Source organism: Diceros bicornis, chromosome 2 (genome assembly GCF_020826845.1).
Source record: "Diceros bicornis minor isolate mBicDic1 chromosome 2, mDicBic1.mat.cur, whole genome shotgun sequence".
NCBI lineage: Eukaryota > Metazoa > Chordata > Mammalia > Perissodactyla > Rhinocerotidae > Diceros > Diceros bicornis.
Genome location: NC_080741.1, coordinates 79,013,467 through 79,026,525, shown reverse-complemented (window position 1 = coordinate 79,026,525; position 13,059 = coordinate 79,013,467). Strand labels below are relative to the sequence as shown.

The 13,059-nt window shown below is 32.1% G+C and overlaps 1 protein-coding gene across 3 annotated transcripts in view; it reads left to right on the top strand.

Annotated features, from left to right (window-relative positions):
* Window positions 1-13,059, top strand: part of CHL1 (cell adhesion molecule L1 like) — a 223,129-nt gene that overhangs the window by 138,539 nt on the left and 71,531 nt on the right. For all 3 annotated transcript variants that reach the window (XM_058563606.1, XM_058563615.1, XM_058563596.1), the window contains exons 3-5: window positions 316-503; window positions 5,644-5,749; window positions 8,943-9,130. In XM_058563606.1, coding sequence (XP_058419589.1) covers window positions 413-503; window positions 5,644-5,749; window positions 8,943-9,130 — 385 coding nt within the window. In that variant the 5' untranslated portion in view covers window positions 316-412. The remainder of the gene's footprint in view (window positions 1-315; window positions 504-5,643; window positions 5,750-8,942; window positions 9,131-13,059) is intronic.

Here is a 13,059-nt window from a genome sequence, read left to right as displayed (position 1 = left end):
CTTTTTGAATGAAATGGACTAAATGAAGTTATTCTCCTGGCCACTGACACTCATTAGACTGTACTAGAGTGCCTTCAAGTAAAAATTCCTCTGACCAAAAATATGATTCATTGGAATGGTTTATGGTTTACAATATAACATATATCAACTGTCCTTTAGAACCAGAGAGGAAAAACTAATTATGTTTATGGGAGTTACTAGAGAACGGTTTCATAAAGAGGAACATTATTGCCAACAGAAAAATGTATTTAATTTTTCTTATGTTGATGTTTTAGAATATATAACTTAGAGTGTATGTTCTGTTTGTTTTTTGAGTTTCCAGGTTAACCACGTTCTCTTCAACTTTAAACCAAAAGTAGGGGGAGACATTAAGATTTTCATTCTTTCTGGGTTGCCTCCTTCCTGAAGAGCCATGGCGTTGCAGTTAAGTGGAAGAGGATTAATCATACCTCTAATTTTCTTCCTGTTAAAATTCTCCACGGCCATTGAAATACCACTTTCAGGTAAAATGACAGCATTCAATACCTACTTTATGGAATTTCATATTTGCATTTTAATTTTTAAGTAGAATAGTTGGAGATTAAGGATGTGATTTTTCTACCATATTTCCATATATTTTCCAGCAATCTGTCATCTCTGCCAGAATTTATCTCTGTCTTTTTCCATTTTTGGATGGCTTATATTTGGTTGTTTGCTATAATTATTTTGCAGCTCAGTCTTTTGGCCTCTTATGCAAACTTGGCACATAACAAGAAACATAACCTATGGATGAGGTAGTATTTTGCCATATAAGTTAGTCTGTAATATTACCAACAGCTGTTACTTTTATATACTCAGGTTAGTTTATTTTAGGGAGAATTATAATTCAGAAATTACTGATATTTAACCAATTATGACAAAAAGAAATCGAATAAACTTTGTATTCTTTTTCAAAATGATTACATATGTAAGAATGAAAACAATGAATTAGGAAAATATTAAGAAAACATTTTTGTAGTATACAACTAAAAGTATAGAAGATATCAGCTGAAAATCTAGAGCATTCTGTGGTGTGAATTCCTGTGATGAGGTTAGTCAGTAATTTTATGGAAATACGTATTTTAGCAAATGTCGGTAAAAATGGATGCAGATTTTCAACCATAGTAAGTGTGAATAAGTTATAGTAATTAAAATTCAAAAAATAATACATCTGCAAGCATAATTTATGTAATAGTGTATCAACTATGTAATGTAGAGATTTGAGGAATTTCTCTTGTGTTATAAGCACATGACATATAAAAGACCCTTGAGAGGTTATTTAGATTTTTTTATCCATATAGTTCAAGTATTATCCCTACTGTCTTTTCCATGTATAATTTGGAAAGTTATAATACAAGAGGCACTGATTGTTTATTAGAATCTTAGCATTGGGAATAATCTTTGCAGATCATCTAAGTTCTAAAAAATTAGTCTTGACTTCAGAAAGTCGAATAAATGTTCAAGAGGTACTCATAACTGAACTGAAACTTTTCTTCTGAAGTACTCAGACAGTCTGAATGTGAATAGAAAAGGAAGTAACTCTTACTGTATAATATGATGTGTTTTAAAACCTTCAATTACTTGATGTAGCAGTTTCACATCACACACACGGGGCAGCCCTGCACTGGTAGTTCCACCCCGAGGTGAGAATCCCTTCCCTTGACAGAAGGTCAAGTCTCTGTTTCAATATTCCCACTTCTTAAGGAATTCCATACCTATTCTACAGATGTACAGATTTAAAGTTCTCTGTTAATCAAGCTGAAATGTATTAGCCTACACACAATGTAAACGAGCCCAGTTGTAGAAATTCTGGTCAAGAGCCTGAAATAATTCATCTGTAGTAGATTCTTTTGGTTTGAGTATGCAGTGCCAAATTAAGAGCAAGGTTCTTGGTGATCCTTGTGGAAAAGGGGTTAATAATTTTACATTTTTTTCCCCAGTAGCAACAAAGATACGCTGGGATTCCTGACCACATTCTCTTAGAATATACATTTTCTCTCCATCTTTTCTTATTTAGTTCATCAGTGGTAAAGTATGTGAAATTTTGTATTAATCCGCAGCACACATTTTTATTCTGGTTGTCTCAGTTACTTATGCATTTTCATGCTGTAGTGTCCTTAGACAACAATTGTTATAAAATATTAATGACGTGTTTTCAGAGTAACTGAATATTATCCATTTATTTCAGTACTTTAGAGCACTCACTAGCAAACACAACTAAGGCAGGTGTTCAAACAGAATGAGTCTGGTGTCTCTATAATTGGCCTAATTATGGAAGAAGGGATTTATAATGTAGAATATATATTCTTATGAACACCCAAAGGTTATTAGCTCCATTCCATGAATAATTAGTTATCGCTGAGGCTTTACAACCTTAGCAAATGTAAGAAAGAATAATGTTCTAATAAACAATTGTTCACAAGTTATTAGCTGATATCTTAGGGACTGTTGCTATTTTGTATCATCCCTCACCATTTACAACTGTAATAAAATTTAAATAATATGAATTTGCAACAAGCTCAAGACCTGCTCTACTTAGAAATAGTAGTAATGAGAAACAAGGTAAATGTCAATTAAGATATGAATGTTTTTGCATGTTATTAAAATGTTTATGAATATCCAGTGGATAAAGACTGAACTTAGGCTAATATCCCTAAGCTAGTAAAATTCAATTATCAGCTTCATTAGGCAAAGGTAAAGAAAATTGAATTTTAAAATTGGCAATGGCATTGAGTTATTATTCTAGGCTGGCCATCCATGCTCAAAATATGATGTGTGGCTCTCTCAGGGTCCCAGATACACATTCAGGCAGTCCATGAGATCAAACATTTCGTAATACTAAGATGTCATTTTTGCTTTTACACTGTGTTGACATTTGCACGGATGTTACAAAAGCAGTGGTCATAAATCTGTTGTTGCCCTAGCACAGATCAAGACACTGGTACCAAACTGTACCAGTAGTCAAAGTATTTTTCACAACCATATACTCACAGTAAAACAAAAGCAAAAACAAAACAGTTTTGCCTAAGATTGTCCTTGTTGAAGCAGTTAAACATTATTGATTTTATTAAATATCTATCCTTGAGTATATTTTTCTTAATACGTATTCTGTGGGGTGAACTGGCAAGTATACATAAAGTAATTCTGCTGTGTAACCAAGTGCTGTGATAGTCTCTGTTCCTTGATTGTGTCATTCTTTGAGCACCAAGCTGAACACCATTTTTAATTAAAAGTACAACTGACAAATTGTTATTGCTCCAACGCGTTTATGGCAGATATTTTCTCCAAAATGAACCAAGTGAGCCTGTCACTTCAAGGAAAACAACTGACAATCTATGTTGTCAATGATAAAATTTGAGTGTTTAAGCAAAAATTAGAATTGTGTAAAACTTGTATTCTTCACTCTGAGCTTAAAGCTTCCCAACAATTAAGAATTTTCTGGTTAGATGAATAATGATATTAACAAATGTGAATTTTTGATATTGTATAATGAAATGTGTCAATATTTGGAAGATCTGCATAATTCAGTGAACCAATATTTAATGATTATTGTATGATATTACAAAATCATGCATGGGTTAAAAAGAACGCATGGATAAAACATTTTACTGTAACAGAATATGAAAGGTTTATTGATATGGTTTCAGATTCCACATTGAAGTAAATGTTTAAGAAACTACCACTTGTTGAGTTTTGTTGTACTATCCAAGAACAATATCCACAGTCATCAGAAATGACTATAAAATATCTCAGCCCTTTTCAAGTACTTATCTGTGTAAGGCTGGATTTTCTCCATATATTTAAACAAAGCAACTTTTGCAACAGATTGAATGCAGAAGTAGATATGAGAATCCGGCTGCCTTCTATTAAGATATTAAAGAGATTTACAATAATGTGAAACAATGCCACTGTTCTCATTATATTTAGTGTTTTTGATAAATATTTATTTTAACATATGATAGGATTACTTTAAATGGATTAATAAATATTTTAAAGATTTCTCAGTTTTAATTTCTAATGAGGTAAATATTGTTGGATATAACCCACATAAACAAAAGCACTTTGCAATCTCCTATAATTTTTAACCACGTAAAGGGATCTTGAGGCCAGAAAGTCTAAGAACAGTGTATATAGCCTGAATCCCTAATTTTACAAATGAGAAAACAGAGTGGTTCAGGGCCTGGCTCAATGTCACAGGATTTAGGGTCCTATTCGTAACTCCACTGTGGAATATTACTCATGTAAAGCAGGCTCAGTGCCTTTCTGCAAATTGCTTTTCTCAAAGCATATTTGCCAAGGTCAGGTTTCTGCTGCTGAACCATTTGTACTTCCCTGTGAATTCAATTCTGTCCCCTTCTTAGGTGTAAGAACTGTACAAAAATGGTAATGTATCAATTTGAAAACTATTGAGTGCTCATTGACATGAGATCTTTACATATATCATCATCTGTGCCCTCTTTGAAACTTCATCCAAGTTTGTATCTTCAGCATTAGTAGACTTATTTAATAGTCACAATTCTCAGAAATGCCATTGAGCTGCTTGATTTGGTGAGAGACAAAGTCACCACCCCCCTTTGTAAATTTGTCTTGAAGGTTACTTAACTTGTCAAACACTAGCAAATTTTATCACAATATAGGGATATATTTGAATATGTAGAATCCATTTAAAAATATTATTTATTAGCTATTATTTTTATATTAATGATTATTAGTGTTAAATTCTATAAGGAGGGAAGAAACTTAACCTCAAGCCCCTAATAGTTAAGTGGGAAAAAGATATGAAAGGGAAATTTATAAATGAGAAATGACAAATAATAAACAAGCTCAGGGAAAAATATTTGTTAACAAAAGCAATAAATGGAAATAAAAATAAAGAGAATGAAGAGGTTATATTTTCCTTTGTAATAATTGGTAACATTTTATCGTTTTTAAATGCTGGTGTTCATTGGTGACAAGAATGTGGGAGACCACTGTACTGTACTTATGTTGTTTGTGGTGAATATCCCTTGTGAAATGATATTAGCATTTATCTAGACTCATTACCATTTGTGTCCATGGCTGCGTATTTATCGTAAGTCACTAACTCAATAAAATAAAAACATATATGCTTGAGGATATTTAGCGAAGTACGTGTTACCTGGAAAGAGAAAAATGTAAGACAAAATCCAATAATAAGAAAATTAATAAATAAGTTATCACATATCAATGGGAGGAAATCATCTCAAAGTAGTAAATTAATTATAATGTCTTAGAAAACTATAGCGAAAAAAAGAACTGTCAAAATAACTGAACTAAGTAAAAATGCATATACACATTAACATAGACTAAATGCCTATGATTTAAAAACAGGTATTTTAAAGTTGTAATGATACAGTAATTTTTATTCTGCTTTAAAAATTGTTACATTTTTCTAGGTTCAAATAAAATGAACGTATATGGCAACATGAAATGAAGGCAGTGAAATATATTCCTTAGAATTAAATACATTTTGCAAAGAGAAAGTCAAATTTGTTCTATAAATTTCACTTTTATAGTTCTTTTACTTATCAATATAGAAAGTATGTTTAAAGTGTTTCTGTTATAGCTAAATTAGCATATTCTTTAAATACATATTTTAATATGTAGTTCACCAGGTTCCAACCATCATAAAACAGTCAAAAGTGCAAGTTGCCTTCCCCTTTGATGAATATTTTCAAATTGAATGTGAAGCTAAAGGAAATCCAGAACCTACGTGAGTATTCTGTCAAACTAAATAATTGTTTAAATGTATACAGTCTTTTTTACTTCTTTTTACTCTATTATAAGCTGGTGGGACTATAAATCTACATATGCTTAAAGGTAGAGATTACCAAATGAATGATAACTATGTCCATAAAAATAAAGTTTGGTTATTTTTCATATGTTCTTCTTCCAGTCAAAATTATTCTTACCATAAAATAAATTGTCTTATGTTAAATGCTTAACATAGGCTTTGGCACTGCGGATATATTCAACAATTCCTTACCTTGCAAGTGAACAAGGTGGCTAAAAACCAGAAGATCCTTTATTCTACTTAGTGAAAAGTAGCATTTATTAAGCCAAAAGTTACTACATTTATAAATGATGTTCTGTACATATTGCATGTCTTTAAATGTGACACATATCTTATTCAGTGAATAGGTTGTTACTTGCTATTTTTTAGGTTGTCATAGGAATATTTGGTCATCCCGGGTGGCAGAATACTGTCTGCATGGTATATTACTACCTAGTATTTTTTATTAATTCAATGATTGTTACTGTAGGTGATCATAATCAGTGATGAAGTTTTTTCAAAGTACCTCCTATGTTTTGGAAGGGAGAAAGAAATGTGTGTGTATTGGGAGTGAGGAGTGAGAAGCTGTGGGGAAAGTTCCAGATTTTAAAGTTCTAGGTGATTCTAAAATGGGTGGCAAACTACATAATTTTATTGATTTTCTTGATTATTTTATATCATTAAGAAGATACATATTTAATGAAAATTCATTATTTGAAATTGTATTGTGACTAACATTATTATTGCCTAAATCTTTGATATTTAAAAAATCATTCTTATCATATCATTAACATGTTAAATTATCATTGTCTCTATATTTTATGAAATAGAATATATTCAGTTGGTGTACATAAATACTAATAGAATTATATGGAATGAAGACGACTTTAGTCAATGTGAATATGGATCAATCAATATTATATATATATTAATATTAATTAACTGAATTATTATATCAAAAGATAATACTATACAATCATCAGAGATGATTAATGATCAAATATGTTTATCCTGTCAATATCCAGTATTGAGTTTAATTATGAAATACTACTAGCGTGTCCATTAAATTCAGAAATAAGAATAGAATATCTGTGATTAACACGATTACTTGTTTTTCTAGAGTCTTGCCCAGTACAATTATGTAAGAAAATAAAATAAAGACTATAAATATTGAGAAAATATGATTAATAATACTATATTATTATGATATTAGATAATTTGATATTCTATATGAAAACAAGAAAATTCACTGGACAAAAATAAGCTTTTGTAAATACGAAGGGTTGCATTAAGGGGTCAATTATAAATAAGTCTTTTTTTAAAAAAGCTTAATTAGATGCCTATACAAAGCAGTTAAAAAATAATTAGAAAACAAGAAGGAAAAAATATCCCATGACAATAGCAAAAGGAACAAATTCAGCAGTCTCAGCAGTTATGGCAGCAATATCAACAAAAACAACATCAAAAACTATGTAACAAGAGCTATGTGGGATCTAAATTGTAGGGAAAGGTCTATAAAATTCTACCTAGGATCATAATAGAAGAGTTGAATGAATGAAAAAATATAACATATTGCCAAATGGAGATGTTTAATTCACTGTACGTGAAGTGATCCCAGTCAACACATTGGAATTTGGAAGAATAGATTCTGTGTTCTTTGGGAAGCAAAACCAGTAAAATATAAAACACACAGAGAGAGAGGAAGTAAAAGAAGTTGTGGGGGCAGAAGGCAGGCATGCCCCTAACAAAAATATATGTCCCATGAAGGTTGTTATACCTGTTGAAGGAATAATCAGATAAGTGTAAGAATATGGTTTCCTGAAACACACCCAAATTTACATGGGTAATTTGTATATAAAATGCTGAATAAAATCAAATTGGGAAGCATTATTTTCCTGTTAGATTGATAAAGATTAAAAAAAAGGCTTTTTATAGCCTTGTCCATAGAACTGACGCTGCCACATACTGGGTGGGAATTAAACTGTGTATATTTTTTCTGAAATACAATTCTGCAATATTTATCAAAAGCTATAAAAATTTTCTTATGTTATTGGTCTGTTGATCTCACTTCTAAGGAGTTAGGTTAAAGAACTATTTGGACTCAAAAACCTATTTGGACAAGTACCAAAAAATAAATATGTAGGATTGTTTATCTTAGTGTTGCTCATAACAGGGAAAAAATGGAAATAGTTAAGTAACTTAAATAGTAACCATATGACAGAAGATAATATAGTAGTAAAAACTGTCTTTAATAGCTTTGTAATAACTGGAAAAAACTCAACTGGCAAAAATATATACTCATGAGGTCTCAAATATGTGGCAAATATGTCTACAAATATTGCTAGGAAGTATGACCAAACTTAATAGTGCTTGTTTGTGTGTTTTTGAATTTTGAGTGTGATCTTTACACACACATACACACACAAAGACATATTATATATTTATATTTATTGTAGTCTTCAAAATATTAGTTAAAATCCTGCATTACCTTTCTAATTAGAAAAACTAAAAAATAACTTTAATTTAAAAGGAACAGAACAAAGCCTGCCTTCAACTTTTATTCTCTCAGTTTGTACCAGCTTTCTTATGGCTTGCGTTTTAGTCAGCTCAGGCTGCTATAAGAAAAATACCACAGACTAGGTGGCTTTAACAACAGGTATTCATTTCTCACTGTTCTGGAGGGTGAGAAGTCCAAGATCAAGCTGCCAGCGGAGTTGGCATCTGGTGAAGGCCACTTCCTCGTTCATAGATTGCTGTCTTCTCGCTGTAAGCTCACGTGGAGGAAGACAGCAAGAATGCTCTCTTTTATGAGGACGCTAATCTCCTTCATGAGGACTCCACTTCATGACCTAACCACATTCCAAAGGCCCCACCTCCAAACACTATTACACTGGGGATTAGGCTTCAACATAACGAATTTGGGGGGGACATAAACATTCAGTCTATACCAGCTTGTAAGATTTCTTAGATTCTTCTGAGGCCCTTATTTGTATTTTATTATGTTCCGTTAAATATATGGTTTTTTACCATAAAATGTCTTGGTTGTATCATTTCTGTACACTTGTTTATCAATACTTTAAAATTAAGAAATATGTTATGATTTTTCAGGATGATTGTTTGTTTTATCTTATAGGTTTACGTGGACTAAGGACGACAAGCCTTTTGACCTCTCTGATCCTCGAATAATTGTATCTAACAACTCAGGAACATTCAAGATCCCAAATGAGGGGCACATATCTCACTTTCAAGGGAAATACCACTGCTTTGCCTCTAATAAACTGGGAGTTGCTATGTCAGAAGAAATAGAATTTATAGTTCCAAGTAAGTATTACCATGGAGATTTCATTTTACAAATGTTTTTGTGAAGTGTTAGTAGGAGTTATACTGGACCCTAATGAAATAACACATTATTAATTTAATCAGCTTATATTTGCCTTAAATTTTATTTATATTGGAAATTCTTTTCCAGGTCTTGATACTTAGAGGATGATGAACTTGAGAGCACAGTAATTTTGCTGTGTTTCAGTAACCTTATATGTAACTTGGGAGAAAATAATACCCACTTTGCCTCATGGGATAAGAATTAAGTTAAATACATCATCAGTTAGCTTCAGCTAAGTTATCCTGTAGTAACAAGTAATCCTCAAGCCTGTGTGTTAACACAAGATTATTCCCTGCTTATGCGATTTGCTGTGGGTCTGGCACCTCTTCAGGGCCACTATTCTCCAGGCAGTCTCCTTGGTGATCCAAGCTGATGGAGATACCATTATCCTGTGGCTGGCTGTCCCATGTGAAACTTGTGCCACCTTGGCCAAGGAGTCTTAGGCAGAGAGCATGAAAAATTGCTTTCCAATGCAACTTGTGCTCATAGTTTTGTTAGGTAGGGCAAGGCGAGTCACATAGCCCCACCTAACTTCAATAATATGAGCCGATTAGGAGAGGAAAACCTGCAATTGATATATATATTCATAATGTCTTCCATAGAGAATAATCTTAGAAAACTGTAAACTACTTCGCTATTGAGGTTTTTATTTATCAATAATTATCACCAAGAGTAAGTGACTTCATCATTACCGTATTTGACCTATGTGTATGAGATCCTGATGACCAATTTCCATATTTGGTCGTTTATTTTCTCTGGTCTTAAGGTATCCAGTATTATATGATTCCAACCAAAGTCTTTACAAAATAAATTCTTATGTATAAAACTGTCATTAGCTTCTACGTGGAAATTGCTTCTTGCAGAATTCTAGACACTGAAGGAACTCAAAGTCGCAGACTTTGCAGGATGTGGATACTTTATGCTGGGGGGCAGAATGTACACAAACTCCAGGAAAACAAATAATGAAAAGGACATGTGCCTTATCCTAAAAGTTGGGACAGGGGACTGGATTTAAATTGTTCTGAAAGTCCTTATTCTATAGGAGAGAACACAGATCAAGTCTAGACTCTTCCAAGTAAAGTATATGTCTGAAAATATATAGAGTAATTATACTAAAGATATAGAAAAAACTGTGAATGATTATCAAACTATGTGGTACGAGGAAAAGGAAGAAAAAATAAGAAAGGAGAGAAAAAGAAAGAAAGGTGAGATAAGTAGAAAGAAAAAAAATGTAGAAATAAATCCAAATATATATCACTAATTCAAGATGAATGTGAATAGACTAAATGCTCCAAATTAAAAAAAAAGCTATAAACTATTTGCAACATAAATCATAAGGATGTAGAGTTGTTAAAACTGAAAAGATGGAAAAGACAATCCAGATAAATGCTATTTAAAAGAAAGTAGGTATGGCTATATTAATATCAGTCACAATAGACTTTATTTTAAAAAGGCTTCCTGGAGATTAATTCACAAGGCATATATAATATTAAAATGTATGAAGCAAAAATAGAACTGTAAGGAGAAACAGACAAATCTATCAGAATAATGAGAGATAGTAACATATCTCTTTCATTATTTGGCAGCTCAAGCAGAGAAAAACATCAGCAAGCACATAGAAGATTTGAAGAACTCAATTACAAGCTCCAGCTAATGAACATGTATAGAATATTGTACCTAAAACTGCACAATACATTTTTTTCAATATTTGATGACATATTAGCTAGGAAGAAAATATGACCAAAATACAATGAAGTTAAAATTAATACTAAAAAGAAAACTAGAAAAGTCTTATATCTTTGAAAATTAATAAACATTTTTCTAAATAACTCATAGGTCAAACAAGAAATGGTAAAGGAAAATAGAATATATTTTGAAGTGATAATAGTAGAAATTTTACGTAGCAAGATGTGCTTGAGGTACCTAAAGCATTATAGTGATACTTTTCATCTTAAAAACTTATATTAGAAAAGAAGAAGGGATGAAAATTAATGATCTAAGCTTATTAGGTAATATGATTTTAGATGAAAATGAATGGGCTAACTTAAGATAATAGACTATAACTCAAAGGAAGTACAGTGAAGGGAGAAAAAATAATATGGGAGCAGAAAATAAGTCCAACAAAGAGGTGTGAATACTTTATAGTTGAAAAATATACATATTTATGGAAAAACATTAAAAATGTATCTAAAGTGGGGCTGGCCCCATGGCCTAGTGATTAAGTTTGGCATGCTTGGCTTCAGCAGCCCGGGTTCGGTTCCCAGGCACAGACCTACACCACTCATCGGCAGCTGTGCTGTGGCGGCGACCCACATATAAAATAGAGGAAGATTGGCACAGATGTTAGCTCAGGGCAAATCGTCTTGAGCAAAAAAAACATATATCTGTATATAAATATGTATATACATGGGAAAAATATCATTTACATGGATTGGAAGACTCAGGAAAGCTAAAATATCAATTCATGAGTTGATATATAGAATAATTGAAATCAAAATCTCTATAGTTCATTTTTTGTTTGTGTATCTGTTTGTGGTGTGTGACTAGCTGATTCACAAGTATATCTGAGGAACAAATGGCAAAATCTGGTAGAAATTCTTGAAGAATAAAAACAATTCAGGGGGATTTGGCCTATCAGATAACAAAACTCAATGTAAATCTCCAGTAGTTAAGCCAGTCTGGCTGTGTGCAGGGTTAGACACAGGGGCCAGGGGAAAAGCACAGAGAAGCCAGAAACAAACCCTCATATATCTGAAAATGTATGAAAGAGCGAGTGTGGATTTTTTTCTTTTTTTTTTAAAACTAAATGGTGTGGAACAACTGATTATCGATGTAGAGAAACATTTGTTTGGAGTCCTACCTCACCTCATAAAAGATTCATTCCAGGGGGATTAAAGACTTAACTGTGAGAAGGAAAACTATTTTTAAAAATTAGGAAATGATTTGGACAATGTATTTATGACCTCAGGGTAGGGAAGATTTTTTAAACAAGACATATTAAAGTTCCATTAAGGAAATTATTAAGGATACATTTGACTACATTTGATTTTTAGATCCTCTTTTCATTGAAAGACCCCAGGAAGAAAGTGAAAAGGTAAGCCACAGCCCAGAAAAAATCATTACCAATGAATATAACTAAAAATTTTAATGTGTATTTATGAGTAATTTTACAACCCTCTAAGAAGAAAATGGAAAATGACGTGGCAAAAGACATAAACTTGCCCCTCAGATTAGAATGGCCAATAAAAATATAAAAATATCCTCAACATCATTCGTAATCAGAAATAGATCAATTGTAACCCAAATAATAAAAGCGTTGCATCCCACAAAATTGGGAAATATTGCAAAGTCTGAGGGTCACCATTTAGGTGGGAATTTGCAGCCATCATAACGCGTATCCACCACTGATGAGAGTGTAGTTTACTGCTTGGTCCGTGGGACACATTTTGTTGTTGCCTCCTTAGTTGAAGATGCTCACACCTGGGACTCAGCAAGTCCATTTTCTTGCCCGTGTGCGTGTGCCCCTTGTCCATGTGCACCAGAAATATTTGTGGTAGCATTGTTTATATTAAAAAATATACTGGAAGAAACATGAGTCCACCCATAGTAGAAAGAATAAATAAATTGTGGTATATTCATACAAAATTACTACTCAGCAGTGAAAATTGAGGAACCTTAGGAATACATTGAACAATAAAAGAAAATACACTGTGATTTTATTTGTATAAGTTCAAAATATGTAAAAAAATAAAATATTGTTTAGGGGTATAATTTTATGTGGTAAAATTATAATGAAAAACAAGAGAATGATAAAAACAGAATTCAAGATACTAGTTACCTCTAATGGAATCAGGAGAGGATAGAATCT